The following is a 27,344-nucleotide window of genomic DNA, read 5'->3' as shown; positions in this document are numbered from 1 at the left end:
ATTTTTGGGAATTGTGCTTTCTCATGCATTCTGTTTTGGCTTGTTTCAGCCCCTGCCAGTTTCCTGCTATTTAGCCAGAAGTCTGCCATCAGCAGGATGATACCTGATGATCAGCAGAGCCCAGATATCATCCTACCTATGCATGGACTGAGGAATGTCAAGGCTATTGATTACGATCCCTTAGATAAATTGATCTACTGGGTGGATGGACGCCAGAATATTATAAAAAGAGCCAAAGATGATGGTACACAGGCAAGTGTACATCTTGTATATAGTTTGTTTCAGTCTTTTTGTGTGCTTTACCTTATGCTTGACCCTCCTCTTCTATCTACCATACCAAGGGATCATCACTGTCAACTGCTCTTGTCAGCACTTACTCATGGATATTCTCTTTATATATGAGAATTATATATGAGAAGGTTTTTAGGGTTGTGGTTTTAGGGGTTTCTAAACCATCAGGCGGGTAAACCATGCTTTCTGTGCAATCAGTGTTCTTCAGTCAATCATCAGAGCGATGGCTGGAAATCATTGTCCATGTGTTGTCTTGCAGCCTTTCACTGTAATGAGTACCCCAAACCAAAGCCAGAACCCAGAGAAGCAGCCCCACGACCTCAGCATTGATATCTACAGCCACACCTTGTACTGGACCTGCGAGGCCACGAATTCCGTCAACGTGCACCGGCTGAGCGGCGAATCCATTGGGATGGTGCTGCGGGGCGAGCACGACAGGCCCAGGGCCATCGTGGTGAACGCGGAGCGGGGGTGAGCTCCCTCCTGCCCCTCTGTGCCTGGGAATCTTGTGCTGCATCTGTCTGTTTCTGCAAAGAAAGTTTCGAATTTTGCTCGGGGTGTAGGTGACTGCTTACCTGGTTCTGGGCTCTAAAGATATCCAGCTTTCTCTTCCTGTTCTCTCCTTTGCCTCTGTTCTCAGAGCCATGGGTGAGGCACTAACCCAGGGGGTGACAGCAAAGTAAAACCACCTTGTACTGTTCTCTCTGTGGATGCACAGCCCTGCCACCTGATAGCAAAAACAAGAGAGTCTGTATCACCTCAGAATCTGGGTCATAAATGTTTAGTCATCATAAAACAAATGTTTCCAGGGGTAAAGAAAGGAGCCTCGAATTTTATACAACTATTCCTGCTAATGTAGCAGTATAAAGCTTAAACACTTGAACCCCATATGTTCTATACATTCTTAACTTAGTTCTGATGTAATGTGTATCTTAAAAACATCTGAAATGAAGTGAAGCAGGTGGGATGCACTAGAGTGATTTCCCACAGGAGGAAAATAGGTTGTTTTGCTGCAAAGTAGCTTTGGTTAGATTCAAGAGACACTCTCTCTGCTTCTGGTAATTAGTAGCTTCCTTCTTAGATGTCAAAGGTAGATGGTGCTTCACTGTTCTCTTGAATAAGTGAGATGCTTAAATCCCAGTTTACTGCTAAATGGTTTACCATGTGCTTGACAGATGTTGAATGATAATATTTCAAAAATGTGTGGATACAGTAGTATCCAGAGACTGTCTGGAGTGTTTATAGGACTGGTGTTTTATACCACTGTACTCTGCACTGTTCAAAAGTTGTTGTGGGGAGAGGGGGATTAGAGGAAAGATTCTAATCTTATTGGGACTAAGTCACTTGGATATAGTTTGTATTTATAAAAGCTTATCTGCTTTCCCCATTAAAATGGGAGTTTGGGTTTGTTGATCTCTAAAACTCTCAACTTTTCTGGTCAGGTTTTCAAGTGATTGAACGCTAAATCCGTTTCTGAATTAAAGGAGGAAAAATGAGGAAGACAGTGTGTTAAACACTGTGACTGTCTGGGAGAGCTGAATGAGTGATCTGCAACGGCTTCTGCCATGATTACAGAAATTCCTTCCTCCACCTCTCCCTTGGGTGCATGTTCTGATTGCTGCCTCCCCTCCTTGTTCCATAAGGAAAGGCTGTGCAGAAATTCAGCCCATGCTGTTGGAGAGTTTGCCCATGTTACTCACCACTGAAAAAATAATGGACTTTTCCTTTAAAGAGGTCTCAGTTCATCGTGGGGGTGCACAAACCCTTTTTTCTCTATCCATGAGGATGACAGAGACTGCTTTTGTTTGCAACTGAACTGGCTTAGACAGATATAAAGAATTCATGGAACTAAGATGTCAGGAACATCTGTAATCTTTTCTCAAGTTAAGTAGGAAATTTTACTTGCTGAGAAGGAAAGGTAACCTAGAAGGAAAGGTAACCTAGAAGGAGAGGAGGTGGTGGTTAATGGGATTTTTTGTCAGAAAGAACTTCTGGACTTTGATTTGTAAGTGGGGACAGCTTTACCCAGGGAGAGTTGCAGAAGGTCTGTGTGGGTCTCTTACAACCCTGAACTCCATGTAGGAGCAGTGCTGCTGGTGCAGCAGTGCTGAGGCACTTTATGGCATGGAGTTAAATCCTACTAATTTCAGGCTAAGTGTGTCAGTTATCAGATGTTTGGTTCTGGATCTTTGCACCTGGGAGCAGCCACCACAGCCATGCCTGTGAAACCATTCCCACTTAGAAGGTGGGTTACAAGACCCTGTGTGCAGAGGGGAATTCCCTGTCCCTGGAGCTCACAGTGAGTGGTGCTGTCTCTGTTCTCAGGTACATGTACTTCACCAACATGCAGGAAAGAGCCCCCAAGATTGAGCGTGCAGCCCTGGATGGCACAGAGAGAGAAGTGCTTTTCACAACTGGCTTGATCCGACCTGTCGCCCTGGTGGTTGACAACAAGCTTGGAAAGCTTTTCTGGGTGGATGCAGATCTGAAGCGCATTGAGAGCTGTGACCTGTCAGGTATGTGCTCTGAAGTGAAACATTTGCAGCACACTGGTAGCATGTCCAGGACATCATTCCCTCTTTGATGCTGAGCCTGGTGACTTTCATCTCTACCGCTGCCAGTTCTGTGTAGGCAGTCACAGACAACAATTGCTGGTGGGCTCCCATCTTTGATCTAATTAGAATAGACGTGATTGTAATGATTGACACCCTTCAAGATGGCCATTTGACTTTTGATGTGTTCTGAAAGCGTTGTTAGTCATGGAACCCCTAAATAACCTCCTCTGTGCCCCTTTTTTTTTTCTTAGTGGTTTGAAAGGTTGGCATACTTTTCAATTTTTCTTTCTCTGGAGCTTACAGCTTAATAAATCAAGGTAGCTTGAAAAAACAGAGGAAAGGGCAATGGTTTTTTTTTTTTTTTCTGGGTGATAAGACAGCTCATCTGAAACAACAATGTTGCAACACGGTGGAGAGATGCCAATTCATCACAGTTTCCCCATATTAGTAATATAAAGCATTACTCCATATACAAAGCAATAACACCTCATGGATCTTAGCACAATTCATCACTGACTTTTTTAGAAGCCCTTGATAGTGCTGAAGAAGTGGAGAAATTTGCTCTGGTGAGCAGTATAAAACAGGGGATATAGTGGCCCGACTCTCTGACTCATGACTTGTTCTCTCATCATCATCCTTGTATCAAGAAGTGAAGCCCATAAAGGAAGTGCAGAGAGAAGGGAACAAGTGGGAAGGAATAGCAGCTGGGCTGTTGTAGTGATTGGTACATGCCATGGAGAATCGAGTCTCCAATTTTGGTGACTCTTCTTGCTGTGTGGTCACATCCTTCCCTTGTGTTGCAGTGAAGCAATGAACTAAAACAGCAGAAGATTGCTCACCTTTTTACAAGGATTGTTTGCTTTTGAGCACCTAAAACTGACTCAAGGTCAGACTCTTCCAAAGTGGAGAGGAAAGCAATGAAGCTGCAGATGGGAAGGTAGAGCAGCCCATGTCTTTCATCAGTTACCAGGCTGAACAGGGGGGAGTATTGTCAAACTGCCTGAGCAGCCACAAAATGCTCAGTCCAGGATAGGCATCAGAGAACCTACAAAAATTTGTAGGAGAAAAGAAGATAAGAGGAAGAGAATACTTTGACCTATGAAACAAACCACATTTGAGAAGAAAATGAGCAAAATACTTTTGAAAAAATATTTTTGAGAAAATAGTTTTCTGAGCAAAATGGACATGTGTTAGGAAAAGGTTTTTAGCATAAACTAAGGCTGCTGAATAAATGGGACCAAAATTGTGTATAGCATCATTCATGCCAGTTAAACTGGTCTAGATACCCTTATTCCATTATAGACTTGTAGAGGTGACATGGTTATGGAGATTCCTGAAGTTTGCGCTGTACCCTGATTAAAACAGCATCCTGCTAAATCAGGGAATAGCCTCAGATGTCCAGTGCTTAACTTTCAGAGAGGGCTGAAAGAACTATAAACCCATCTAACAGTTTTCTTTACAAGGTTCTTGAATTTTTCTAATTTGGAGTTAGACCAAAAGTTAGATCATTCCCCTTGTCCTGTCACTATCTGCCCATACAAAAAGTCGGGCTCCCTCTTTTTTAGAAGCTCCCTTTCAGTGTCATGGAAGGTTCCTTTGAGATCTCGCCAGAACTTTCTCTTCTCCAGGCTGAACAAGCTCAGCTCTCTCAGCCTGTTCACATAGGAGAGGTGCTTCAGCCCTCTGGTCATCTTCATGCTCTCCTCTGGAGCTGTTCTAGCAGCAAAACTAATAGAACCTGCTCATGCTTGGCTGAGCTCTGCATAATTTATGCAGCAAATCAGTTGAATTCAGTTCTCATTGCACTTTTATTATGTGGATTCTATAATCTCTTTTTTGTAGATACTAAAAACTTACATTTTTTTATATACAAGCAGACATAAGGTCATAGTTCCAAAATTAATTATGAGAGCAGAAGCAGCACCAAGTTATGATTTTGTTTTAAATTTTAATTTTTTAAATCAAGTATATCCAGTTACACAGGCATACACAGGGTCAGAATGGTTTCAGTGAATTAATAGAATAATTTGGGATGTCTTCACCCTAGAAAAGAATAATAAAAGCAATAACTAAATGACTCCAAGTGTAGAGCAGTATGGAGTAGAAGACTGCGTAAGAAGATGCAAGTAATTAAAGTGAAAACTGATAATAAATGCATTTTTACTTGACCTCTTTTTTACTCACTGGCTTAAAGCAGATTTTCACACATTTTTATAAAGCATAGAGCCTGAGCATTTGACAGTGTTCCTGTTTAGGAGCATATTGAGTCATTTAAAGTTTGGGTTTTCTGGTGGGTTACTAAATTAAAAAGTTGGTTTTTTTAAAGAGCTTTTCTTTTTTGATCATATATCTGTGGTTAGGCTGGGACAAGGTTTGGGACAAGGTTTGGTACTTGCGTCTTGCTTTGCATGATGAAAATGTTCTATTTGAGTAACAGCAGTGAAACTGAAGTGGTTGTATTTCGCTCTCACTTATATATTCCAGAAAAAGTGTACAGCTCCATGTGTGAGTGTACTGTAAAACCTTAGGCCCAAGGGCTGAGTCTGTATCAGCTTATGGGAGTGCTCAGAGCTGCACACTACAGAGATGTCAGTGTGGGGCTGAGCATGGCTGGCTGACCAGCCAGGCTGTGCAGGGATGAGCTGGGTTTCTGCTTGCCCTCCAGATGTGGAACGGGTAGCTTCTATCTGAGATGACACTGAACAAGCAGAAACAGATGAAGTCAATGACCTTGTAGCTCACTGTCTCCGAGGTTGGGTTTGGTTTTAGCTGGGACGTTGCTTTGTGATGTTTTTTGAAGGAATAACTTAGAAGTTGACTGGTGTAAAACTAGTGTTTGTTTTTGTTGGTCTCAGGTGCCAACCGTGTGACCCTGGAGGACTCCAACATTCTTCAGCCCATGGGACTCACTGTGCTGGGGAATCACCTGTATTGGATTGATCGTCAGCAGCAGATGATTGAGAGAGTGGAGAAAGTGAATGGCTACAAAAGGACTAGAATTCAAGGCAGGATTGCTCACCTGACAGGCATTCATGCTGTGGAAGAGCTGGATATGGAAGAATTCTGTGAGTTTCAGTATCTGATGTCTTGGTCATTGTATCTCAAAGTCCTCATCCCGCTGGATGTTGTAATAATGTTGCCCATGGGCTTCAAATAAGCCGTGGATGCTTTCAACTTGACCAGTCAGGGTTGCAGGAGAGGAGGAGAAACAAATTTCTCCTTCTTGTGGAGGGGACTATTGCTGTCCAGCTAGAAAATGTGGTATCATGGCACTGAGTTACCTGCTTGTGCAAGCTCACATGACACTGAATTCAGTCTAAAAGCTATTTAAAATTCTGGTTGTTAATTTTCTAAGTACACTCAAGTTATAGGTATTGGAAAAAACTCTGACAAGAACCAAAAGGGTTGTACTTGCCTTGTCTCTAGGTGCTTCAGACTCCCATGTAAAGGTATGTCTGATTTTGCTCAGCACAGTGGATGATGTAAAATCTTGCAGTGAGGGAGGCAAAATGGGGAGGAAGCTCCTACAGTGAGTTGTACTGTGGATGTGGAATTTGTCTCCCAACAGAGGTGGAGCATTTTAGGTGCTCACATCTGAAAGGGGTCATGCATGCAGGATGTTCTTTTTCTGGAGTAGTGGTCCAAATTACGATGGTTTGGTGGAGAGTGCAGAAACCTTTTCAAGCAGTCACTCCTCAAAATTACAACCTACAGCTCCTCCTGCTTAACAGGATTGTAAAAGAGAATACAAAATCACAAACAAAATGTGGGAGACAGAGGTCTCTGTTGCCTGTGATGAGTGGTCTTATATAGGGAGGATACATTGCTGTATAATGCTTTAATTCTCAGGAGAAATTATTAAACTCACAACAAACACTCTATGTGTCACATACATTAGTGTCTGGGATGGCTGGAAGTATTTTTGAACTTGTGTATGTGGGTAAGTTGTTACAAATCAGGTAACATAAGCATTTAAACTGTAGTATATGCTATGGGGTAATCATGACCTAGAGGTTCTTTCTTTCTTTCACAATACCCAGCTCTTCTTCTGCGCCACTTCACACATTTCACATATATTGGTATATTTCAAAGGTAATACTGACTGAAGCAAAAAGATTTTTTTTCTTTAATTCTCAACAGTGTTAAAAAAGAGGTTTGCTTTTTCCCCATGTGTTTATTTAAAATAGGGAAAAGGAATCCTCTTTTGCAGCTGAAAAATTTTCTACATAGGTGATTTCTGTTACAACAGGGGAGTAAATATACATAGGCACATGCAGGTATATAATGCATGCACCTCTGTGAGGAACTCATGCCTGAAACACTGTATAAAGGAATTAATTTCTTAAAGGTAGAAAGCAGGTTGCTGAGAAGCCTGGACAGTTGAAAAACAACTTTGGTAGAGAAATTATGATATCTATACAATTTCTTCCCCATCTAAATTCTTGGTGCTGAGCAGTAGGAAAGAATGCACTGTTCAGCAGCATCACAAATAACAGAAGCTGTAGCCCCACAGATTGCTGCAGCAGATGCTCAGCTATCAGCCTGAATAAGCAGGCAAGAGACTGTCTCTCTTCTGACTCCTTTGGGCTGGGGTCATCACATAGTGATCTCCCATCTCGGTGCCTGTTTCTTATCCACCTAATGTTCATTAGAAAATTGTTCTTTTAGGACCTCTCAGGGTAATTGATGAGGAGCACAAACGCATACTTTCCTGTCTTTAAACAAAGACATATATTGTTTCTTGATGCCTACCCTAGAAATGCAGGGGGGGATCTAGGTAAGATGTAAATGCAGCCTTCCCAAATCTGGCTTTTCAGTTCTCTTCACCTCAGCTCCCAAATTCTTTTTAAAAGTTCTTGAAAAGTCTCCATATGATAGAATTATAGAATGGTTTGGATTGGAAGAGACCTTTTGAAGGTCATCCAGTTCTGACTCCCTGCAAGGGGCTGGGACATCTTCAACTTAATCAGGTTGCTCTGTTACTATGACTGGGAGAAATTTTGTCCTTATGAAGTATTAAATCAGCTTTCAAGCATTGAACTGAAAAATCCTGCATGTATCTTCCTAATAATTTGTAGTGAAATCTTGGTTACTCAGACAGAAGTGGTTTGTGAGTAGTTTTTTTGCCCTATTGAGGAATAATTATAATTTCTTTTATGCTATATAATATTATTTTGTGTGTTTCACCAGCTGTGCATCCATGCTCCCGTGACAATGGTGGGTGTTCACACATCTGCATTGCCAAAGGGGATGGAACTCCAAGATGTTCATGCCCTGAGCACCTTGTGCTTCTGCAGAATCTCTTAACATGTGGAGGTGAGTTATGTTTAACAGCACTGCTAATCAATTTGTATCAAAAATGTGGTGGCTGATGTTGCATTCCAATCCAAAATGTGGATTTACAGTTTTTCTGTATATCTTGTGCTGCATCATGTGTTAAATTAGTCTTTGGTAGTTCTACCAGATGTTTTCTGCTTGAGGTTTTGGGCACATGTGACTTCTCATTCTGAGCAGAATATTTTTATTTGACCTTAAAAGACTTGCATCTTCTACTGAGATTTTTATAATTGTATGATGTGACAGGTTTGTGCTTTTAACAAGTGTTTATAAGATGATGTTACAGTGCATCAACCTGTGATGGCCTAGCAGCAGAAATCATGCCTATGTTTCCCAGAGTACGAGACTCCAGTCTTTGAAAATAATTTGGCCTTATAATGTGAAACACTGTACTGGCTACTTATCAAATGTAGGCTCTATTGAGATTCTTTTTAATTAAGGTAGGTCTCCTCTTTCCACATGGTAGACTTTTCCTTTAGCCTTCCTTTTTGCCATCCTAGTTTTTTTTTAAACTAGGATGCTTTTTTAAAGCATTACACTTGCAGAAGAGATTCAAAAGAAAACATTGTTTCTTTTTGGGAGGCATTATATCTTAACTTGTTTGGTTCTGTTGGTCCTTTTGACTTCTCATGTATTTATTTTGCTGTGGATTTCATTTTCTGGCTGAACTCTGAACTCCCATGGGACAGTCATTTCCATGATAAACTGTTTTCTTTCCCATGACCACAACAAGTTATGTGGCTTTAGAGTAGTGGTGGTTACATGGGGAGGGCAGGGTGGATCAATCTAATTATACTTCTTGCTGTAGTGTTGTTGCACAACATGGGCAGTGAGTGAGTCTCACATTCCACTCCTCTGGGGCTTCAACTATAAATCTAAAAATTCAGGGGCCTCCATTTCAGTGTCTTTTTTTTTTTATTCTAATCTTTCACTAAGCCTGCAACAGTTTTTAACCCATCTTATCTGGCCTAGTAACAGCCACTACCCAGTGTTTCAAAATAGCTTAGTTGGCTGGAGAGCATTTGTCCATGTTCTGGACCTCCTTACAAATGCTTTTGTCAAGTTTTTTAATGCAAGCTTGTTCTTGCCAAGTGCAACCACAGTGCAACATTAAATGTGCCTTTAAATGCAGAAGTAGTGATCTGTCTGTTGACTTATATAAACAGCACACTTGCATCAAAATATAATTCACCTTAATGTGTGTGTCTGGCATCTTTATCTTATCTACAGCTGTCAGGTCACTGGCTACATTTGTAATTCTCATATTCCTCCTCCAAATAATCAAAAATGAGGAACTTTAAAAAAATAATACGTTTTTCAAAACCCAAGCACATTTTGATTTTTGTTTGCATTTTGTTTTTCAAGCTCTTGATTTTGCTTTTGTCTCATTCGTGAATTTTTTCTCCCTAATGAAGAAAGGACAGCAGCACTTTAAAAACTGCATGTAATTCTAGAATTTTTAGCACCACCCTCAGGAGAAAAAAATACTCATACAGCTAAGAAACTTTCCTTATGCTGGGCTCTTTGTGAAGTTCCTGAGCCTGAATCTTAAGAAAAGCCCACTGGGCTTCCAGAGGAGTGTTACCCTCAGTGCCAGAGCACACCTCTAGCTTGGTCATATTGTTGTTATAGGTGTAGGGTATGATGTGGTTCTCTCTTAATCCAAGTGGTGAATATCTACTCAGAGCATTACTGGGCAACAGCAGCTGTGGGGAGGAGTGGCTGCCTCTGCTAAATGATGTCATTATGTCACAGGGGTTTGATCCAGCAACTTTTCAAATTTGTGGAAATGTATGTGATTGCTGCAGGGCTGTTTTGAGATGGCCCCACTTTTTGACTGTAACTAATTGCTACTGACAACAACTGAGTGGATTTTCATTGATAACAGTAGTGGAAAATTGTGTGCTAACTTGTTCTATGTAAGAATTTGGAGCATTTTTTGCAATAGATCCTTGACCTGGATTGTGTTTGTCTCCTGACATTCTGAGGAAAGCAGCTGTGGATGCCTTATAAGAGCATAATTGTTGCATCTCTATATGGGGTTGTAGCTGCTGTCTAATGCTGTCAGTGCCTCACTGCAACTTGAACAACAGTATGGATGTGAAAAGGAGTCATACCAGAGTCTTGGGGTCCATGAAAAGTCAAACTTGAAGGAAGTCCCAGCACAAGTTAAAGTGGTCTGTGTCTGTAGTGAGAGAATATAAGATCAGGGCAGGTCTGCAGTGCTTCTTACACTGCTCTCTGAACCTTCACTGACCTGCAGCCTGGAGACTTTCAAGCAACAGAGCTTAGCCTAATGTTTACTAGTCCTATAAAGATATTTTTTTTCTCCATTCATATTTTTCAATTCATAACTGACTCAGAAATTTTTTTGAAAAAACCCTGGAAAAATAATGAAACAGATACTGTAGAAGTTACATGTTGTATGTTTTAGATGTATTCATTGCCAATTAACTCGATGTGTCAGGTTTTTTAATGAAGAATTGGTCCAGCCTAATATAATTGCAGGGATTAGAATTGTTTAGAATCTGGTTTGCAATCAGAAATTGAGTATTCTTTTGTATTTATGTATATGACAGTGTCTTCCAAAAGGCAACTGTTAGAGACAAAGCAAGTATTTGTAGAGTAAGTATTTGTAGCTCCTGTCCTTAGTTCAGTGCTTGACTGCTAAAGCAAACTTCTTCTATTAGCATGCATCCAATTTTTGTTATGAGGTAAAATTGGTAAAATTTCATTCCTTATGCAGAATCATGTTTTCCTCTAAGCTGGAATCTTAATGTAGGCACAGAAGAACTCTAGGGAAAGAATAAGTTCTTTTCTTGATAAACTCTATCATGCTTTTACTCTGGTGAAAGGGATAAGGTTGAGGATACAAATCTGATCTGTTTTCTCTTTCTCCAGAACCTCCAACTTGCTCCCCAGACCAGTTTACCTGTGCAACTGGAGAGATTGACTGTATCCCGATGGCATGGAGGTGTGATGGGTTTCCTGAGTGTGATGACCAGAGTGATGAAGACAGCTGCCCCATATGCTCTGCATCCCAGTTCCAGTGTGAGAAGGGACAGTGCATTGATGCACACTTGCGGTGTAATGGAGAAATCGACTGTCAAGATAAATCTGATGAAGCAGATTGTGATAGTAAGATCAGTTTTCCTGAACTCATGGTTCCAACACAAGCATCCCTTTGGGATTCTAGCTGTTCTTGAAATGTGTAGATACAAGTCCTTTTTGTTAAGTCAGAAGTTCCTGAATACAGATAAGAAATATAGCAAGTACTTAGCAAGGATATATTATACATAATATGTCTATTATGTAAACATAATATAGGTATGGAGTACATAACTACACATTACTATATTTTGCTAACATGTCAGGTGATCAACCACACTTTATTAGGTAATGTAAGAGATTCTTGCTGATTTGATCTTAGTTTTGCCCCAGCAGGACTGATTTGACAAAGGATTGGGAGTTACTGGGGCCAGAATTTTATTTTAGCTCCACTGAGTAAGAGGTGTAGCAGCAAGCGGGGAGAACCAGAGATGCACAGGCTTGCAGTTTACCCGCAGCAGTGTTCTGGCACCTACATGATCATAATATGAAACTCACTTGTTTCAGTTTTCTCAAGAGGCTCAAATGCTCCTGTGCTGTCAGTACCTGATTTTCCCTTTCTTTCCATGCAGCAATTTGTCTGCCCAACCAGTTCCGCTGTGCGAGCGGGCAGTGCATCCTCCTGAAGCAGCAGTGCGACTCCTTTCCCGACTGCATCGATGGCTCTGACGAGCTCATGTGTGGTGAGATGGCTTTTCTTGACATGCAGCTGCTGTGTTTGGGCATGTTCTGCACCCCTGAGCAGAGCCCTGGGCTTTGCAGAGCAATATTCTTTCAGGGAAGAACAGTGCAGAAGGGCCTTCAGAACTATCCTTAGGGAAACCTGATTTGACTGTGCTCAGTACCTTGGAACTTGCAGAGCTGCTGCTAAACCCAGAGTGGCTTTTAAAAATGTGCAGCCCTATCCACTGCAATAACAGGGCCAAGCTGGAGGCTAATTATGTGGAGGAGCTAACATGCAATGAGCAAGTGTCCTCAAGAGACCACAAACTGGTCTCTTACAGTGCAGGTGTGAAAAAAAATATATGGAGAGATGTTGATTTTTCTGGAAAAAATAGAACTGAATTCTCATGGCAGTAGGTATATGGAAGTTACAGACATGCTGATAGCAGCTGTTGTGTTAGTCCTTAGAGAGTCTGTTACTTTGCAGTCCAAAGTGAACAGTAAAATAGACTTACTTTTGCTCTTCTTGCAATTTCTGTTGTTTTGTTGTTGGGGTGACTAGAGCATGAAATATTCAGGCAATGGGGCAGATGGAAGGAGCGTTTAGAATCACACAAGTGGTTTAGTAAAATAGTTGAAACAAAGCATTTTAGAATAAAAGCAAATAGATGTGCTGCTCTGTCTGTAGCTCATTCTGAACAAATAGCTTGCACTGGGTTTGTGTAGAGTAATGCTGCACTTACATTGCCTATAGGACCAGCCTTAGTGGATTGTGAAGTTTTTAATATCTTAGATTTGTCATGTTTTGAAGCACCAGTTGTCAGAAGCTGTGCCACTGCTGGGATGAGAGGAGAGTTCACCAGTTTTGGTCCAAGGTAGCCTTGTTTCTTCCTTCCATCTTCATGGTGGATACTGCAAGGAAAAGTTTATTCATGAGTAAGAATGGTGAAAGGAGCCCTAGTTGTGAATAGAAAAAAAGGCTAAAAGAATGGAGACAGAAATTGTTGGAAATTTCAGACTGAACATGCTTCTCCCACATCTTCTGTTTATGTCTTTAGCTTTCATCCAGTTCCTCCAGCTTCCTGGATAATATAAGGCCACTTCTTCTTCTTCTTTTTTTTTTTTGTCCTTCAGTTTCTTTATGTGCTTGGCAAACTTTCTTGCTGCCAAGTTAATGCAGCTGTTTCCTGTTTGCACTTTGGGTCTAGTCCTGCAATTAGGTCTTAACTGGTTTAAATGTGTCTTTATGTAGACATAGGATTGTCTCCTCTGGACCTCTTTGTGGAACAGAGCATTCTGTGGTTTCCCACTTGACTGAGGGAAAGAACTCAAGTAGGGAATAAAAATGATTGCTACCTTTTAGATAAGGATCTTGCATTCAAAAGAAGCTAGGTTTAACCAAAATGAGAATTATGTGTTTTAAAATAGCTAATTTGGGAATATGTTTTAATTTTGGCTTTGCTTTTTTTTTTTGGTATCATGGCTGAACTAATCTGACTATTTGAAAATTAGGATCTTAGCTGACATTAAAGTTGTCATGCACTAGTAAGCGTGAAAAAAGATAAAGAGTTTAAGACAGAAATAAGTTCTGGATGCTGAGCTGTTAAGAGTGTATTCCTAGATCTTTGTATTTCCTTATCTTCCTTCTCCAGTTTTCAGTTGTTTTTCATTCCCTTCCACTGAGATGGAAACCAGAACCACTGGAGAAAAATTTTATGAAGTGAAAGCCTGAATCTTATATGAACCCTTTCACTTACAACTTCAACAAGGGGGAAGGGGTCTATAGTTAGAACAGAGCATGTAAAGTTTGGACAAGTTTATTTTGATTTCTTGACTTTTTGAATATATCTATTAGTGTCTGTTAAAGAATAAAATTATAAATGTGTGAGTCACATGGAAAAAATTGCTTTTCCTGAAGACCATTGCATATGTGAAAAACAGGGAGGTGTCAGGTTTATCTGGCAAGAATTTTGAATGTGTTACCCATAATCAGGGAGAGATGTGAGGTGTAGATCATCTCAAATACTGCAGCACCTTTTATTATTTAACATTCAGCTACATAAGGGGAAAAAATAATGAATAGAAAGTATTTGAGATACTTTGGATTGTGTTTTCCTTCCAATTTATAAGGTAGGGTTTCTTTGAAAGCAAGTAATATTTTAGGAAGGAAAAGTATTCTGTTTTAAGAGCTGTGTTGGCTAGGAAGACATCCACTGCTTAGTATATATGGTACCTTCCCTACTGGTAAATTTTCTTGATTTTTCATGTTATTGCTAGCCCAAATGGCTTTTGAGAGGGCAATCCTCTCTGATTAAGGACTTAATATTTATGAGTATCCTCCATCTTTGACCCATTGACTTTGGAGGGCAGGGAAGAAAAGGGAACTTTCTCTACCTTTGTTCTATCGTGATAAGTAATCCTGTTACAAGATAAATTGCTCAACAAAAAGAAGAGTACTTTGCTCCTACTGCTTTATGGAGGGGAAGAGGAAGCATGAAGTCTTGTGTACTGAATCAGAGTATCTGGAGTCACGGATGCCTGAGTGTGATGCAGATGCTTTTAAAGGCTGCATGCTGCCTGATTTGCTGCATGAGCTCCAGGACAGCAGCACGTACCCTGCTCCATGTTTAATGACCACGTTTCATTTCCTTCTCGTCTCTTTCCAGAAAAATCGAAGCCAGCCTCAGACGAGTCGCAGCCACACAGCAGTGCCATTGGCCCTGTCATTGGGATAATCCTGTCCCTGTTTGTCATGGGGGGAATGTACTTTGTGTGCCAGCGGGTGGTGTGCCAGCGCTACGCCGGGCCCAACAGCCCCTTCCCGCACGAGTATGTCAGCGGGACCCCCCACGTCCCTCTCAATTTCATCGCTCCAGGAAGTTCTCAACATGGCACTTTCACTGGTAAGGGTGCTTGCATCCAATCAGCACCATTCCATTGTCTGGGTTTCGAGTTTTACACACGATAAAGGCTGCTGGGTGTGGAGTTTTCAAAGAGCAGAAATTAGATGTTGGTCTGCTCGGTGGTTTTGGGATGAATCTGTCATTTGAATCAAATATGTAAAATCTATTAGCTTTTCTTGCACTTTAATGGCTATGGTCAGCTATTCCTGCTTAAATTATGTTACCATGGTTATCAAGAGGGTTTTGTGGTAGGAGATAAAATTAGAGGATGAAATAATTTCAGGTGAAATCTTTGCAGGGATGTTTTAAATTGGACTTCACACTAAAGCTTTTCTAATTAAAGCAAGTAGTGGTTTTCATCTGTACTTCTGTAGGTGCTAAACCAAGCTGTCATTCTGATTCTCATCCATATTTGTTAGCTTTTTCTAATCCATATTATTGTGACAAATTACAACAGCTGAAAATCTTATTATTTATGCTAATTCTAAAGAAAAGACAGGTTTCTAATACCATGGCATTTCCAAGAAGGATATATAATCATGAATGATGATTACAAATACTTACTCTGCTTGTAATAAATATTTCCTGCATTTGAAAAAAAAATTTCTGAAAACTTCCCAGACTTAACTCTTACATTAGCACTGAATAGTCTGACAGGAAGAAGCTGAAAATTAATTGTCTGAGTTAAGAGTATATTGAAGTAAAACAGATTGGAGAATGACGTCTTCCATTTTCCTCTAACTCAGGTTTCCTTCCTTTTGTCTCTGCTGATTTTCAAATTTCGCTGTGATTATTTTTAACAAAAATATTTGAGTTTTGCAGTTTTTCATTTACTTGCAATTGAATTTTTTGCAATGGAAATGGAAACTTTGGAGGTCTCAAGCTTGTTTTTTTGGGGGGCCTTGTATAATGGGGTTTGTTTTGCAACTACCTAAGTTTGTTTAATTGGAAAATTTCTTCTTTAATTTGGGTGAGCAGTTTGGATGAGCTGTTCTGAAGATTCCTTTCTCAGCAGTGTGATGGTAGGTTGTGAGTTCAGTGCTGCAGTGAGGCAGTAGATGTGAGGGTGAAATGTTTTCTTTACAAAAAGTGTCTGTTCCTTGTAATCCTGAAGTTTTTACATAAAGCACTCTTCCCAAGGTGTGACAACCATTATCATTGCATGGGTTTGCAAAGCTAGGGATTTGGTTTCTGTTTGGCATTGACAGATAACACTGTGGTTTATCTAACCTTGTCTTCCTCTCTGTTTCAATGCAGGCATCTCTTGTGGAAAGTCCATGATTAGCTCCATGAGTCTCATGGGAGGAAGCAGTGGTGCCCCATTGTACGACAGAAACCATGTTACTGGAGCATCTTCAAGCAGCTCATCCAGCACTAAAGCCACTTTCTATCCACAGGTATGTCTGGGAAATATACCAGTGAGTTGGGTATCTTCTGCTTCTGAAGAAAGGAAAGGTGAAATTTTGTGCTTACTAAGTAGATGTTAATAACTGTTAACAACTCTTGGGTGTTACTGTTTATGATATGCAGGCCCATTTTGACACTCACTGAACTTCACAAAAGGGCTTTTTTGTAGTCCATCAGGATTATATAGTGCTCTGTGATATCCAAAATGTTTTGTTATCAGAGTGGTACTCAGCTGATTTGTCCCTGGATACTTCTGTTTTTCCCTTGGAGATGCCACCTCCTTTGTTAACTCTGGTGGCCATGGCCCAATGACATTTTGCACTGCCTAATACTGCAGGCACACATGGAATAATAAGGCAAGCAAAAATGAAAGAGGACTGGAATACAAACATGTATGAAATAAACTTGACTTGCTGTTTAGATCAAGTGTCGATTGTTGATTCAGAAAACCAAGTGCATGCACTGGGGGAAAACACTGGTACAGCAGGGTGAGGCAGAGGTTACTTTTCATTTTTTCAGGTATAATTTAGCTCCATTTCTGACTTTTGAGTGTTAGAAGTGACAGAATTTTTGTCCTCATATCACAGTTTCACAAATTCCGACATGTATATTCTGAATGGAAAGAGTCCTCTCTGAATATGTAAGAGAGACATACAAAGGTTCCTGTTTGCCAGCATATTTTGTCATGAGTTTTTTTCCATTGTGCTTCTGAGAAATACATCCATTGGATTTTAGGTACACACAAGAAGCTGCCAGAGTTGATCTGCCAGCTGTGGAGGGGATTTTTGTGTAGTATTAAATCAAGAGCCCACACACTGTGTGGGTATACCTGCATTTATGTGTAGACGTAAGCTGTTATGCTCTGTGTGGGCATTTTATTGGTGGCATTTTGGCCAGTTCCAAAGGTACTTTCTCTCCCTTTAAGAAGGGCAAAATGAAAAAGAGAGGCTTGTGAGCTTATCTGTTGGTAAGGTAAAATTGGGTACATACTTCTTGCATTGTGAAGCCATCAAGAAGCAGAGAGAAGTCAGGAACTCAGCAGCCCTCTTAATTTAGCTTGTCTCATGCATCGCCAGTGTCTCTGTAATGTGCTGAACAATTTCATGCTAGACCTGATTGATGTGTCAGTACCATGCTAAAAAGGATGAACTGAAAAAACACTTACTTAAGTAAAGCTTGAAAGAGAAAAGAAGCCCAAGAGCTGATCTGCCTGTGTGATTCTATGGGATCTGTGTTGGCCAAAAGATCAACTCTCCCGTTTGACTTCTGGCCGAAGTTAATCTGACTGTTGCTGGGAATCTTTTTCCACACTTTGCTGTGTCAGCCAGGGCCTGCAGGGATGATACCACCATTTCCTTCATGAAAGGCATGCTGGGTTCTTAGAGGGAAGCTATTGCAAGGGCTTTGTTACACTGAGGTACTGCTTAATCCAAATGTTTTGATGAGTTCTGTGTGGTAGCTAATTACCCAGCTTTATGATAATAATCAAAAGGACAGATCTGAGCATCTTAATTTTCTTGGCTTTTTTGGTTTGTTTAACACATCTTAGTGGTACTGAGAGGTGCTCCAGTGAATAGAGACTGGGAAAGAATCAGTGTCAATGAAGTTATGCCAGTTTACATACCTGAGAACCTGGCTACAGGCGTCCTGGCTGACACTGTTCGCTGTATTTAGTCTCAACATGAAGTGCTACTGATGCAGCTCAGGGTGTCAATAGGAGTGAATCCACAAGTAGCATGCAGTGTTCCTCTAGGGAGGAAGATTTCTGAAAGATGGCCTTAGGGTAGTTACTCATCACACCCCAGCTGGCAAAGCTTGTCTCCCTTCACATGAATCTGGGGGCAGGGCTTGTCAGTGTAAGTGACAGTGAGCTCAGCTCAAAGGTCAGAAATCACTTTGCTGGATGCTGCACAGTGAAGACTCAAACAATGATCTCCACTCAGTGATTTTAGAGTGTTTTTGTGGGAGAGGAGCAGAGGCAGAGGAAGGATGGTCAATGGGGCAGGCCATGAGTTGGCCAAATGCCCAGGACAGGCAGTGTACAAGATGTGCACATCAGTAGCAAGGCTCAATCAACAGCAATGATGTAATTTTCCACACTGGAAAAGATAAAGTGCTCTTCTTAGGTTTAGGCCAATGCCCTAATGGCTGTGTCAGAGGTTCAACTTCCTGATGGTGGAAGAATCCTAAATAATTTTGAAGCCTGCTAAACTTTTTCTTGTGTGAAGGCTACCAGTAACCTATGAGAGTGTGAGCACTCATAGCTGAGCCATATGTGTGTGTATGCTGTCTATATGCACACATAGACAGACTATAAATATTTTTTAGGTCATAGGCTTTTTGCATTGTGAACTCTGCCAAAATGATATGTTTACAGAACAAGAGTGTAAATGAAGTGTTCAGGGAGGGATGGAGTTTTATTAGTTATAGTAGAGGAACTTGGCTTCCTAACCCCACTATTGACTGGGGACATTTTAGGGTCTGGGAGTGGAACATATTTTATTTCCAATAGCATCTGCTGAGGATGCTATCAGTCCTTATGTCCAAAGAAGTGCACTCAGATTCAGCCAAACTGGGTCTCATTTCTAGCTTTATTCCAGCCTTCCAGCATAGTAACAGATGTGGCAAGGAAGAAAATTCCCTGTACTGAGAACTTTGAAGGCCTGCACAGTACGTAAGTCCAAAGTCTTGTAATGAACATCTGTGATCTTTAAAAATGCATTAACACATCCGAGCAGCTAGGAGAGCAAACTAGAATAAGGATGAATGACAGGGTGAAGGCATCAATACTATTTTCAATCTAAATAAAACTGTATAATTAACCCAAAATTTCACACTTCTTTTTCCTGTTGTTTCTAGATTTTGAACCCTCCACCTTCCCCAGCTACCGATCGCTCCTTATACAATGCAGAGATGTTTTATTCCTCAAACATTCCTTCAAACACAAGATCTTACAGGTACAGTTCAGATAAAAAGGTTTGCTAAATCTTCTGTTTATCTGCCTTTAGTTCTGAATCTTTTTCAGACTTCATTTAAAAATCTTTTCCTCTCTTAATAAATGACCATTCAAATTATTTACATTATATTGCTATGTAACAGTCCCTGAGCATCCCTGTTGGTGTTTTCTGCTCATTCTCTTATCTTAAAACTCATTCATGAATAAATTTATTTGTTAGTGACTGGGTTAAGTGGTCATAGTGGTCTCTTCTGGTAGGTTAGGGGCTGGAAGAATGTGCTGCTGGCTGGGGGTAGTTGTGTCATTCAAAATTGAAGAACAATTGAAAACCAAGAAGTTCAGGTACTTCTTGTTGGATTTCTCTAAGAGTCTGAATTATGGCTCACATAGTATTAATGAGCAGGCATCTTGACTGAACACACAGAGCTGTTCAATCTCTTTATTTCTTCCTTCTTTTCTCCCCAGATTGCTACTAATGCGTGTGCTTTTTTCTTCTTTGGTTTCCTGCAGACCGTACCTGATACGAGGGATAGCTCCACCCACAACCCCGTGCAGCACAGATGTCTGTGACAGTGACTATACCACGAGTCGATGGAAGGCCAACAAATACTACATAGATTTAAATTCAGACTCAGATCCTTACCCCCCTCCTCCCACACCTCGCAGTCAGTACATGTCGGCAGAAGAAAGTTGCCCTCCATCTCCTGCCACGGAACGAAGCTATTTTCACCTCTACCCCCCTCCACCCTCTCCTTGTACAGACTCTTCATGACCTCAACAGAAGGAACTTTTCCTGTAAATATTTTAAAATATGAACAGATTTAAAATATATATTTTATGATTTAAAAATAAATCTGGGTGGGAATTAAACAAAACTAAATGTGAATAAAAATGGGTGGGAGGGGTGGGGCTGTGAAAAATTGTACAGAGGAAGAATATTTATAAAATTGATTTTTTTAACTTAATTTCCATTCTTTTGTGCCATATTTGCCTTTTTGAAGTCATGTAAATGACTCAGTCTCCAAAGGATTTGGGGAGGGAATGTTGAAACTTTCTGCATTTTTAAGCCACCTTTTTACATGCAAAAAGTGTATGTAGTTCTTTTGTTAATGTGAGACAAGAAAACTAAGTGGCTTGTGCGAGGGAGGTCATTTAAAGAAAGATGCAGGCTTATTCCTAGAGAAAAAAACCCATTTAAATACAATTGTTCGTATCATCCCTGCCCCACCACTGGAAGAAAACGTGGAGAATCACAACCCTTAGATGCTCCTGTTTGCAAGGGAGCTTAATGCTTCCCAGAAGAACTTGAGTGCCAAGACCTGAATTTCAAACCTCCCTCTCCATCTGCTTAGCATTGAACTGAAAGAACACTTCTCTTGGCCAAACCTTCCAGGTTAACTAAACCCACAAGCATCACGTCCTACCTCATGGCAGTGGCCCTCTGCACATGGCCAATTCTGTAACTGATTCAGGCTAAATAACAACAGTCCAAAAAAACTTGGTTTAGGCCCAACAAGTTCCCTGCCAGACTGGGTGAATGGTAGCAGAAGCAGTTGTACTGACCTGTGGGTGACAGCAAGGGTCAAGTTCCAAGTGGTATTTAAGCTAAGAGAAAGGCCCAACAAACTGCAGATTTGCTCAGACTCGCCATTTTAATAGGGATGCAACCAAGCTCCTTCATCCTTCCCTATGAAGCTTTGGTGACTGTCTGGGAAGAAGTTGTAATGGTCAGCTGCTTCTTAAAACACAGTGCAAGTTTTCTTTTTCTCAAAAGTCCTGTAATCACCGTGCCAGGTTTCTGAGGTATTCACCCGTGTTGACTTGATCAGAGAATTGCTTCATCTCTTAATATTCATTTTCCAAAGTGGAACAAAATGGTCACTTGTATTCAAATGAGGAAAGTTGTTTGGGTTTCAACTGATGTTTGTAGAAAAATGGTATCTGCATAGCTCAAATCAAAAATCAGTTTAGCCATCTCATAAAAATTTGCCACATTATTCATATTTAGAAATAGGTAGAAAAAAGAACAGAAGAAGGAGAAAAGACAAATATTTCTTTTCTATTCATGTTGATATAAAAATGATTAACTTGTACAAACTGCTCAGGACATCAAGATCAACAAAGTGCTTGTTTCCATTCCTACAAAAAAATTAGAGAATGGGGGAGCTAGAATTAGTCTCTTTCAAATTCAGAAGACAAATTTTTGTTTTAATTGCTCTTTCTCTGTAGCAAAAGGGATTGGGTTTTTTATGGCACTTTATAAATTCAGCACTGGTGATGATAATGTGAGTGCCTGCTTGGGACATCTGAGGGAAGTCCTGAATATGCAAACTTGCACCTGTTTCTGCAGCTGCTCAGTAACAGATGTGTTGGGCCTTTAACAGCTTCAATATTGATGGCAACAATGGACAGTTTTTTCTTGTTTGAACTAAAATTGTACTTGGCTTTGGGTCTTTTTAGCAAGTTATTTGAGAGTACATCAGAGGAACCCTACAGCTCCAGGAGAGAGGTCTTTGTTGTGGTGGTGGAAGGGCTAGGACCACAGTGTTCTGATCCCCTTCATGCTTTCAGATTTATTAGTCCAGATCTGTTCTTCCTGTCTGCATAGTTTAAGAATAGGATTTGTGCTGTCACTGGTGTGTTACTAAAACTCCTAAAGTAGCTTTTACTACCTTCGTGTCTAAATTTTTGCTTGAGAGATTAAGCACAAAGAGGATGATTTTTCATAGAGAAGAGTACAGAAATGGAGTTGAAGAATGAGTTCTTTCCTCATCCCCTATCAGCATTAGCAATTCTGTACTATGCTGTGATGGGCAAGGTCATAATTTGTTACTCTTGGTCTGACTTAGCCAATCTCTGAACTGATGGTTTGGTGAAAGCAAGCAATTCTCATGTGATCATGTTTCAACTCACTAAATTAGGAATATACATCCCCAGGATATTTTATGTGCCACATGAGTTGTATAAAAGAGTATTTGTTCTGCATTACAGCAGTTGGTAGTCCAATTTCATATCATACATAATTTTCTGCTTGATAACTATTCACTATTTATAATTAATTCATTAGTTGTTTCATGTCATAGTTCTAGCTTAGAGATATACCACATTAATTTTCCTCTATTCCTGTGATTACAGAGGAATGGATGCAGAATTACTCAATTTTTTTTCATTAAACCACTGATCTTTTTTAAGAGCCATAACTATAAGAATCCTAACCACTTCATCTGAAGATTTGTATCCTATTAGAAACATTGGAATTGAGTCCAAGAAAATTAGCATTTTTACTGAGAGCTGAACTATCTAAAAAGTCACATTCTTTTCGAGCTTAGGTCTTAAAAAGGAAGGAAGCATTTGCTGGATTGGGTGAATTAAGTGTACATTTTTATTTTAGTTGAACATTCATAGCCACTTGCTGTTGATATTTGCTGAGGAGTTGCCTTCTCTGAGGCACTTGAGTTTTGGTGATGAAAATCAATACACTGCTGCATATTACTGACACTAAAAGCCTTTTCCAAAAAAAATTTGTATACAAATTTAGCGTCTTAGCATTTAAATACTAAATACTATTTTTGATTCCTGTGGACTATATACTTTAAAAGGAATACTGCACTCCAGGTGTTAGAAAAGACCAGGAAGAAAATCTGAGCAATAGGAATTACTTTTTTCCAGAATATCCCCACTGTGTTCTTAGTAGTTTCCATCCTGTGAACTTTCAGGCTAAAACATAGAAAATAGGTGCTATTTTCTTCTAGATAAGGATGGGAGGAGGATGCAGGGAATTAGAGAGTGCATATGAGAAATTCTGGCAGTTCAGGGTTGAATAGGAAATATGGAGGGGAAAGTTGCCTTTTGATGAGGCTTAAGCATTGTTTTAATAACTCAGAAGTTTTCTGTGAGAAAGCTGACTGAAGTATTTTAAGAGTTCTACCCTAGGAACCTGCAGAGGGGTGCATGTGGTTCAGCTACCTGTGTGAGCTTATGAGTACTTGAATCAGTGTTTTCAACCACTACTTTCCAAGCCCATTGTGACTGCATATTAGCACTTGAAACAACTCAGGATGTAATAAGGAATGGTGTCTGGAGAGCAGCCAGTAATGGGCAGATGATATGGCTGATTCTGTGTTAGATGTAAAGGACAGATGGCCCAGCAGAGAGCACCTTACCTGTCCTGCAGTGCTGCCATGACAGCAGCCACTTGGGTCTTCCCTCCTGTAGAATTTGTCCCATCTGCAGGGCAGGTGTAGCAGCAGTGTGAGGCTGTAAGGTAAACTGACAAGTAATAATCTTTGACAGTCAAGGATTCCTTCATTTCAAGGAACAGTTTTTGAAATTATAGCTTGACTTGAGCTATACTGGTCTATAGCCACTGCACCTTTAAATTTTAATAACTAGAGATAGTGAATTTGTTCTGGATGAGTCTGAGGAAACTTCATGAGTACTATCCCAGCTGCCTTACTTAGATTTCTTACTCAGATTTCTTCTGTCTGGACAGATAACTAGAGTGCACTTAGGCTAAGATTAGGCTAAATCCATATGTATGACAAATAATAATTTCTTCAGGATAGTATTGTAGTACAAAATGCTCTGTGTCTAAAAATGAGATTATGCCATTAGCATATTCTAAAGCATATATTCTAAAGCATATTCTAAAGAGGAAGGCAGAAATGAGTGGGAAACAAAAATCTTTTGGAAAAAGAGAATTGATTTTCAGTAATAACCCTTCATTTCTGTGGTTTGCAAAGGTACAGGCACTTTCCTAAAAGTTCTGATTCTTTTCAAAGTAACAACAAAATTCCCTCTTCCCTCAATACCTGTTTTACAGACCTAGGATGGGCTTTCTGGAAATCTCCAGGCTTGTTTACCCTAGATCTGTTTTCCACCTGGTATCTAGAACGTCATGTGCAAGGTCCAGGGCTCATGATGTTCTCTCTGTTTTTATGACAACTGGTGCCTTTGGATTCTGGGGCTTTTGCCATTCTGATGCTGTGTGCACAGCAGTGGAAAAGGATTTGGAAGCAGGAGCACTCAAGTAAGAGCTGGTAACTGTGGGCTGATGTCACTCCTTGGTGGCCTGCAGGGTCAGATCACTTTGCTGGGGAGTTCTCTTGTGCTGCCCTTCCTCAGAGCCTCTCCAGCATGTTGTGCTACTTCACAAGTGTGCTCAGTTAAACATCACAAAAGTTGTGTCCCGTTGGCCTCAAGCATTTTTGGAAGCAGATCTCTTCTGTAATTTTGTTGGGGTTTATGTTGAGTCAGTCTAACTGAGCTTACAATTGTACTAGAAATTATATCCATTAATGTTGGGAAATGAAAACAGAAGGCAAGCATGTTCCAAATAATTAGTACCATGCCTGGCACAGAGCCCTGAACTGGAAGCAGCATATTTGCTGTTACAGTGCTGAAGGAGATTTTATAAAGGTCCATGCTTGGATAGAGCCTTAGACAAGCCACAGTCAAAGGTAACTGTTTCCAGCTCAGTCATTTGGTGGTTGTTGTGTGTTGGGACTCAATTATGAATTATAAGTAGAATCCTCCTTGTCAGTTTGCCTTGTCTGTAAGAGATTCATGGAAGGCTGAATCCTACACTCAGAGAGGGGTCTGCTGTTTCTGCTGCTGTTCCCTTAGGTACTGCAACACTTTCTGTTCATCACTGTATATAAAAATCCATTTCTACAGAAGTTGTAAGTTTAGCTAAGCAGCTTAAGGTATTTACTACACATTAAAAGAAATATTTCATCAGCATAGATATTTTCAATTCTGTTAGGTCTTCTGCCTCTCCTTCCTGAGAACCTTACTCTAGATTTTCTAAAGGGTGATTTTCTTTCATTTGTTTATTTTGAGGTTGGCCAGCTATGCTGTGGGCTTTTTCACATGAAATCATACTCCCTGTAAGGAAATAAAGGAAAAATTTATTTTAAGTCAATGTTAAGCCTGCTGATAGGAATGATGGAAACCAGTCTGATATATCTTCTGCATTCCACAACAAAATCCTTCAAAATGCCGTGTCCTGACATGCTGACAGTGCTCCCAACCACCTGTGACAAGCTGCAACATCCTGGCTGTTCCCAGCATGAACCACAGTCCTTGTGCAGCCCACCTCTGGAGCCAGGGCTAGGTCCTCACCAGCCAACACAGAATCCTGGTGGAGAGAAGATCACAATGACAGTTCCTAAACGGGTCGGTTTATATCGACAAAATGCATGCAGAGAATGTGCTTAGAAGGACTTGTCAGAGGAGAAAAGCAAGTTTGACAGCTCCGGTGACAGACTAATTCAGCGCCATTGACACCTCTGAAAAGCGAGTGCTGCCACTGATGCACCTTTCTGTAAATAAGAATGGGGCCGCTCTGGTGACAGCATTCCTGGGCTGGCTGCTTGACAAAGGGAGTCACATTCCCGTTTGATTTGTACAGAGATCCTGCAGCCTGTAAATAGTTGTACATGGAATTCATCGGCCTGTGGAGGTAAAAACAAGTGTTGAAAGCAGGAGGACAGCTGTAGAAATTTGGGGGTATCATAAACACAACTCTAACCCAGACTGCTTTCCTACTCACCTACTTGTATGGCAATTGCTGCTATTGTAAATGTACAGGAATATACAAAGAGTACCAAGAATTTTTATATAACCCACACATAATCTTTTTATATTTATATTAAATTGTGTATTCTGCAAACAGCCTAATAATTACAGCTTTATATGTGTATCATTTTGTAGCATTTCTTACCTCAAAAGACAACCAAACCCAATACTTCAGTGCCTTGTGTATTTTAAACAGATTAACATATAAACTGGGGGGAAAAATGTAGATTGTACTCTGCTGGTTTTAACAAACCTTTGTATTACTGTTAGGGTTCTCTTCAGTTAAAATACATACAGTCACAAGTGGGACTAACTGAAAGCTTACCATTTTGGAAGTTTTTTTCGAGCATGCATGTTTTGAATTTGTAATACATTGGAGTTTCTCTCAAATGCATTCTTTCAAGTTAAAGTTAACTTTGATTTATATATTAATATCTATTTCAACAGACATCCCAATACCTGTCAAAAATACATAGCATTTTTTTTTTAAATGCCAGTAACTGATATTTACATGTTTGGGGATTAAATTAATGCTGTTTTCAGCATGTCACAATTTTCGTTGGTGCCATAAAATCTTTCTTGTGTTATGAAAAGTCTTTATCAATTATTTTTCCAAGCATGGCCTTCTAACACACAAATGACTTGGTAATACTGTTGTGAAAAAATCTTTGAGGCTGTCATCACTTCAGACCATTGTACATTAACAATTTTCTGGTCATGAAATTGCAATGTTTCTTTATGTTAACAAAACCAAAGGCTTGTTTGAAGTAACTGGTATTTTGTATAAATATTTGTACAGATAACAGACTCCGCTTTTGTACTATCGATTATGTGGATTTTGTTTTATAATAAATGCTTTAAAAAGAAATGCTTAGCAGCCATTTTATGAGCAAAGCTGTTTCAGCACCTACAGTAGAGACAACCAGTCAGTATCACAACTGTTTTAGAGACTATTTAAGATAAGGACAGTGCTGTCTCCTTGATTTTAATTTTAAAATGTGCAACAACAGTGAGAGCTGGAAAGCAAATCACCTTTAGAATTAGAGTTGTTAGCTACAGAACTTACCACAAGTTTGTCAGCAACATGATGTTACAAAAATTGTTACACTATGTAGGAACAATCTCAATTGTTCTGACTAGGCCAGATCTGATCTGTGTTTCTTTTTTAATTTTAATATATCTGTTAAATGGATGCTATAGGATGTCAAAGTAAAATTTTAAATAGTGACTTCTTTTTTTTTTTTATGGGGAACATACTTGAAAACTATGTCTTGATTTGTGCAGTCAATATTGGTGGTCTCAGATTTTGAGATTTAAACTAGAAGTCAAAATGATTTTTAGTGGAGATACCCCTTCCTCTGCATGCTCAGATGGGACTCAGACTGAAGTGTGCCTGAGCAGTCATCAGCAGTCATGGTGAAGTCCAGTTCTGTTCCTTCTGATTTTTCCAGGCTAGAGAAAAAAATAGAGCATACACTTTCAGAGACCTGCTTGTTTCCTACAAATTTCTTCCAGGTTTTGCATTATACTGAACCAGAAAATGTC

At 40.0% G+C, this 27,344-nt stretch overlaps 1 protein-coding gene across 1 annotated transcript in view; it reads left to right on the top strand.

The window, feature by feature from the left end:
* LRP5 (LDL receptor related protein 5) overlaps positions 1-26,667 on the top strand; it is a 130,626-nt gene extending 103,959 nt beyond the window's left edge. Inside the window, exons 13-23 of the mRNA XM_071427633.1 lie at positions 50-252; positions 551-762; positions 2,617-2,807; positions 5,702-5,911; positions 8,037-8,162; positions 11,085-11,321; positions 11,864-11,974; positions 14,621-14,857; positions 16,115-16,254; positions 19,124-19,221; positions 19,731-26,667. Of these exons, the coding sequence (XP_071283734.1) occupies positions 50-252; positions 551-762; positions 2,617-2,807; positions 5,702-5,911; positions 8,037-8,162; positions 11,085-11,321; positions 11,864-11,974; positions 14,621-14,857; positions 16,115-16,254; positions 19,124-19,221; positions 19,731-19,992 (2,027 nt within the window). The 3' untranslated portion in view covers positions 19,993-26,667. The remainder of the gene's footprint in view (positions 1-49; positions 253-550; positions 763-2,616; positions 2,808-5,701; positions 5,912-8,036; positions 8,163-11,084; positions 11,322-11,863; positions 11,975-14,620; positions 14,858-16,114; positions 16,255-19,123; positions 19,222-19,730) is intronic.
* Positions 26,668-27,344: the final 677 nt, after the last annotated feature.

This window comes from Agelaius tricolor, unplaced genomic scaffold (genome assembly GCF_023055355.1).
Source record: "Agelaius tricolor isolate 1412-34295 unplaced genomic scaffold, bAgeTri1.0.p SCAF_5, whole genome shotgun sequence".
Classification (NCBI taxonomy): domain Eukaryota; kingdom Metazoa; phylum Chordata; class Aves; order Passeriformes; family Icteridae; genus Agelaius; species Agelaius tricolor.
The sequence above is the reverse complement of the archived record's forward strand: the minus strand, read 5'-3'. Positions and strand labels throughout refer to the sequence as shown.